Source organism: Oncorhynchus tshawytscha, linkage group LG20 (genome assembly GCF_018296145.1).
Source record: "Oncorhynchus tshawytscha isolate Ot180627B linkage group LG20, Otsh_v2.0, whole genome shotgun sequence".
Lineage (NCBI taxonomy): Eukaryota > Metazoa > Chordata > Actinopteri > Salmoniformes > Salmonidae > Oncorhynchus > Oncorhynchus tshawytscha.
Window position 1 is genome coordinate 29,036,232 of NC_056448.1, and position 6,507 is coordinate 29,042,738.

At 47.3% G+C, this 6,507-nt stretch overlaps 1 protein-coding gene across 1 annotated transcript; it reads left to right on the plus strand.

Moving 5' to 3' along the window:
* Nucleotides 1-2,051: 2,051 nt before the first annotated feature.
* LOC112220268 (zinc finger protein 703) lies at nucleotides 2,052-5,952 on the plus strand. Its single transcript, XM_024382024.2, has 2 exons — nucleotides 2,052-2,831; nucleotides 3,312-5,952. Exons 1-2 carry the CDS (start codon nucleotides 2,751-2,753, stop codon nucleotides 4,869-4,871), a joined length of 1,641 nt encoding a protein of 546 aa, XP_024237792.1. The 5' UTR covers nucleotides 2,052-2,750; the 3' UTR covers nucleotides 4,872-5,952.
* Nucleotides 5,953-6,507: the final 555 nt, after the last annotated feature.

The following is a 6,507-nucleotide window of genomic DNA, read 5'->3' on the forward strand; positions in this document are numbered from 1 at the left end:
TGTTATGTGGTGGAGCGCATGCGTGTGCTATGCGTGTGCATTGCCCGGTGCGGTACATTCCAGCCCCTCGTATCGGCCGGGCTAGAGTGGGCATCGAGCCAGGTGCCATGAAGCCGGCTCTACGCATCTGGTCTCCAGTGCGTCTCCTCGGGCCGGCATACATGGCACCAGCCTTACGCATGGTGTCCCCGGGATGCCTGCACAGCCCAGTGCGGGCTATTCCACCTCGCCACACTGGCCTGGCTACGGGGAGCATTCAACCAGGTAAGGTTGGGCAGGCTCGGTGCTCCAGATCTCCAATGCGCCTTCTCGGTCCGGTCTATCTGGTGCCATCTCCACGCACCAGCCCTCCGGTGGCAGACCCCGCACCGGGCTTCCTTTATGTGGCCAGAGCCCAGTTCTCCCTGTTCCTCCTCCCCGCACTCGCCCTGAGGTGCGTGTCCTCGGCCCAGTACCACCAGTGCCGGCACCACGCACCAGGCCTACAGTGCGCCTCGTCTGTCCTGAGCCGCCAGAGTCTCCCGTCAGTCCTGAGCTGCTAGAGTCTCCCGTCTGTCCTGAGCTGCTAGAGTCTCTCGTCTGTCCTGAGCTGCTAGAGTCTCCCGTCTGTCCTGAGCTGCTAGAGTCTCCCGTCTGTCCTGAGCTGCTAGAGCCGCCAGTCTGTCCTGAGCCGTCAGAGCCGCCAGTCTGTCCTGAGTCGTCAGTCAGCCAGGAGCTGCCAGAGCCATCAGCCAGCCAGGACCTGCCAGAGCCGTCAGCCAGCCAGGACCTGCCAGAGCCGTCAGCCAGCCAGGAGCTGCCAGAGCCGTCAGCCAGCCAGGAGCTACCCTTCAGTCCTGAGCTACCACTCAGTCCTGAGCTACCACTCAGCTGCCCCTCAGTCTGGTCTACTCCATACGACGATCGTGACACACGGCCCTTAGCCCTGGTATATTGGCCATATACTACAAAACCCAGAAGTGCCTTATTGCTATTATAAACTGGTTACCAACGTAATTAAAGCAGTAAAAATAAATGTTTTGTCATACCCGTGGTATACGGTCTGATATACCACGGCTGTCAGCCAATCAGCATTCAGGGCTCAAACCACCCAGTTTATAATTTGCCATGAGGCACAGCTATTTTATATCGAGAACACTGTACTAAATGGACAAATTTTCATCATCTTCTTCTCATTTCCATTATCATGCAGCCTTTTGCCCATAGATTCTGATTCTGAGGGATTATGACCCATTTATTTCTCTCTGGATTGAGAGGGCAGGCAGAGAATTGGGAGCATCACAGCCCCGCAGACTGAGACTATTCTGGGCCGCCGCTAATAGCTCTTGTCAGGCGTAATTTTTAAGTACTTTAACCAATTCATTGTATAATTAGGTTAACAAAATTAGCTCATTGCAGAGTCAGTCAGCAGCCTGGCGGTAATGCAATCAAGTTATTAACATTCCAGATTTATAGAACCATGAATATAGAGGCAGTGTTCAACCTCTTTAGCACATTTCTCCATGACTGGTTGTGAAAATGACATAAAATAATCAAAAACAGTCCAAGTGAATTTACTGGGATCAGTATGTGAAACTCAATTTCAATGTCTCAAGTAGACTAAGGAGTAGGTATGTCAAATGTGTGTGACTCCCATTTGACTTTGTACATTCAAATAAGGAGATTGAGAGTTGAATGTGGCACAGGCTAGGCAATGTTATTACATTTCTGTTAACAGTAACTTGATTTCAACCCTGCAGTGACCACAACAGTCACAAGAATCTTTTGGATTTAAATTTGCCTCACAGCCAATATAAGCCAAAAACTTGGTTGTAGCCTATTGTATTGGTGATGGTGATGACAATAAACCTTGTAAAACAATGTCATCAATAGTGCCCCCTGTCGGTCATGTATAAGGCACACTGATACACTCGCAATGATACATAAAATCAACATAAATACCATATAGAGCGCCTGGTAAAACATGTTTTGCATCAAAGGGAATTACATTCAGTTCTGACATTATGACTTTTGAAAGATTATCGGAAGACAATGGACAGTCTGTCTTCATTGGCCGAGGGGGACAATATATCGCTCCGCCTTCAGAAGAAACGCATCAGCCCTTCTCATTTTTAACCAACTATTGGACGGCGGCTCGCTTACATCGAAGGTCCGCTTGTGATCTCACACACTCGAGGTACGGCCCGGATGATGTGTGAGTGCTGGAGAAACAGAGAGAGTGCGCTATAGACTGGAGCCGTGAGAGTCCGATTTTATGCCGTCTTTTGGAACCTCTACATATTTTCTCACTTTGGCTATACTTATTCTGTAACTGAATTGTATGCATATATTTCGCTCTCATCCCGATTGATGTGGATTTTGTGAATTAGAACCCCCGGAAGAACAATTCTGGAATAGGCATCATGAGTGAAGAACCGAACGTCAACTTCTGTAAAATGAAACTAGATGGGGAGTAGGCTACAGGCGTTCTCTAGCGGATTACAATTAAACTTTACACTGCGCATGGATAATTATACACTTTACTTTTCCGGGACTTTAACAAAGCACGGCCCCTCTCCAACATATTTTCGTTTCCCTCCCCAATTAAAAATTTCCCTTTTGGATCTATTACGCACGAGATACGCAGCCATACCTCCGAATCCTGTGACAGTAGTGATAACTGCAGCTCCCCAACGGGCGCGTTAGTGTCTTCATCGACTCTTTTGGATTCTATTCGCCAGGCAAAGTAGCTCCCAATCCGGATACTCAAGATGTTGACGGCGCACACCAGCCACTTGCTCCACCACCCGGAATACCTGCAGCCCCTGCAATCTGCACCAGTGAGCATTGAGGTATGGTGAATATGTTTATTTTGTCCTGGTGAATTGTCACATTGAATGAAGTTGTTGTTTGGCTTATAGATGATTCTACTCACGGTTTATTCTCAACACCTTGGTGCGTTTTTTTTGCGCAAGCATGTTCCTCGACTTTTAGCCCATAATGCGTATTTTTGGGGGGGATGTGCACATTAAGGACTTCTGAAAAGTCATTCCCTGAGCATCTTTTCTCATATGCTATATCCCCTGGGCTGCAGTTTTTTTTCGAATGACTGTTTCTACTATTTTGCTTCAACTTTGTAGACAATAGGCTTACATCTATTCGATAAAACTAGCCATAACTTACAGCAAGACCTCATGACTGCCAAATACATTGAAACAATTACTGCTAACAGTAATTTAAGTACTTTGTCTCTGTCTGTCTGTATTTATTTATACAACTGTAATTGTGAAAAGTGCTTTAACTTAACATAAAGTCTTGGTTTATTTCTCCAGCTGGATGCCAAGAAGAGTCCCCTGGCCCTGCTGGCTCAGACCTGCTCCCAGATCGGCAAGCCTGACCCTCCCTCCTCCAAACTAAGCTCTATCTCTAATGGCCATGGTGACCATGATGTACACTCCTCTTCCTCCTCCTCCAGTCACAAACTGGGGGAGCACCGGCCCTCACAGGAGGACAAGTCCAGCTTCAAGCCCTATAACAAAGTAGGGGGAGACAGTCGGAGAGACAGGGTTTGTAGCTCTAATAACAGTTCTGACAAGACCGGCTTTAGGGTACCTAGTAATGGGAATGGAGGAGCTAACAGTAACTTATCAGGTTCTTGTCCATCCTTTCCGCCACACGCCATCTCTCCCAACTCCAGGGTGGGTAGTGGCACGCCTCCTCAGCACACACAGCAGTCGTCACAGACACACAGACAGAGCCAGTCGCCTCACGGACTACATGTTTCCCACTCTCAGATTCTGAATGGAGAACACAAACAGGAACAGAGCAGTCCACACAGGAACAGTAGCAGCAGCAGTGGCGGCCATCTTAAGAAGGAGTCAGATGTGAATAAGATCAGTTTGGACAGTCCCCAGATGGCTAACTCCAGCCATGCCAGAGCCAGCACCAACTCCAGCACAGGCAGCTCTGAGGGAAGCCCCAGCCATGAGTTGGGCAAGATGGACTCCCAACCCCCACCACTCAGCCTGGGTCCTGGACACATCACTCCCATCTCTCCCTACAAGACTGGCCACTCTGTCTTCCCCCTGTCCTCCTCTGGTATGGGCTACCATGGCTCTGTAGTGGGGGCCTATGCTGGATATCCCTCACAGTTTGTCCCAGGGTTGGACCCTACCAAGTCTGGTCTGGGAGGAGGGGGGGTGAGGGTACCGGGGAAGCACCATAGCTCCAGCCCCCTCACTGGTACCTCTCCCCTCTCCTTCATGCAGGGCTTGTGCAGGGATCCGTACTGCCTCAACTACCCTAACTCACCCCACCTGGGGGGGAGCAATCCCTGCATCCATGACCCCTCCTCCTCCATCAAATCAGGCTATCCAGGCTTGGTCTACCCCTCCCACCCCCTCCACTCCCTCCACCCCAGCACTATGTCTTCCAGCATCACCCCCACCCTGTCCCACCCCCTCTACACCTACGGCTTCATGCTCTCCAATGACCCCATCCCTCATGCCTGTAACTGGGTATCAGCTGGGGGTCCTTGTGATAAACGCTTCTCCACCTCAGACGAGCTACTAGCCCACCTGCGCACACACACCTCCTTACCTGGAGGGATGGACAGTAAGTTATTCTCTGCCTACCCCTCTGTCTCCTCCTCTGCTGCCTCTTGCCACCTCCACCTCCCCCACCAGAGCCAGGCCTCCTTGCAGAACTCATTCTCCCTCCGGGCTCCTCATACCCTGGGTCTGGCCCGGTACCACCCCTATGGTAAGGTCCACCTGCCCCCTGGACCTACCTCCATCCCCCTGCACTCCCTCCAGGCTGGTTCTCCTTACTACCCCCACTATGCTCTCTATAGCCAGAGACTTGGCTCAGCATCTGCCCTGGGCTACCAGTGATTCTCCATCCATCCACACAGTCTATAACAGTGTTTCTCCTCAAATTACTAAGCCAAGGCAGCTCTCCTACTCCTTCCTGCCTCGCTCTGCTGCTCCCTGCCTAAAACTGCTGGAATCTTTGGATCCAATTGATTTTAATAGAAATGTTATGTAAGCCCTGGATGAAGGTGTTTCTGGAGCTTCTGCGGGTAGCACATCTTGCCTATATTGGGGCTCACTACTACTCCAATACCAAAGCAGGATTCTATGGAGGAGCCAGAGAAGGGTCTGGATGCTTGCATGTCTGCACACTAGGATGCTGCACTTTATGAACAAGTGGATTTGACTGGACCAGTGGACATGGTGCCATGTTGGGTTGTAATAGCATCACAGACTGGGCTGGCTGATAGCTGGTGGTAGGATGCTGTAGAACGCCTCCTGGATCTCTTCATGTCAAGTTGGGAATAGTGATTGCAGTGGAAAGACAGGAGAGGAGATAGTGATGGCATTAACCTATAGCACTATGGGGGGGGGGGATCGGATGCATGCTAGCTTGACCCTGAGTTTGTGAGTTTAGCTCGGTTATGGTTTTGAGATTTGATTCAGTTTCATACATTTTGCTTCTGCTTTGACTGAAAATAGAAATTGTATTTATTTTTTAACTGAGTGCTTTGGCTTTCAAGTTTACTTTCCAAAACATACATTTGAACTTTTCTTCTTCTTATTTTGCAGTTATACAGTTATCATTTTATCTATTATGAACAGGATCTGTTTAAAATGATAACATTCACTCATGCAAACTTCACAACAAAGTATATTTTCTTCTCCTTACAAAAATATGTGGTTTTCTTGTTTTCCTATCCTTCTCTGATTGAATGTGCATGTCACATGTCTTTCTCTCCCTCTCTGGCTTCCTAATTGTTGTTTGTAAAGCAGATTAATAGTGAAAGGAAATGTGATATTTTTTGTAAAGTATTTGGCAGAATGACCTGGGTAAGAGAGCGATACGAACCCAAACACAGGAAGCAAAGATTGTGTGATGGCAGAGCTGTCCGATTTAAAGGCAAGGTCATATTTTGTTTAATAAATGATAATGAATATATATTTTGTCGTTTTCATTTGTCAATCCAATTGGTCTCTTCTTGACACCTCATTCATCTCAATCGGTTTGATTTGGTTCATTAGGCCATTATAACCAGCTATGTAATAATGAGTCACTCAGTTTGGAGAGAACATTCAGAGACAACGTGACTAAGATACAAAGAAGAATACAGGAGAATGCTTATTGTTAGTTGCTTTAGATAAAAGTGTCTGCTAAATTACAAAATTGTACATTTTAGAATGACTATTTCAGTATAATTCAGTAAAGTATTACATAGGGCTGCACAATATTGGAAAAAAATCAAGTTGTGATTTTTTTAACGAAATATTGCGTTGCGATTTGACATGCAATATAGATCAAAATACTTACAGATCCAAATACTTGTGTTAAAAAGCAAAGTGGAAAGAAACATCTTTCTTGTTTAGAACAATCAGTTGACTGCATTTGACCTAAAAGAACAGGATGCAAACTTATAGTGAATCTAACATCAAGGAGGAGGAACTGTGCAGCTTGAGTGACAGGGATTTCTTTTACATGCTGATGTAATGGTTTCAA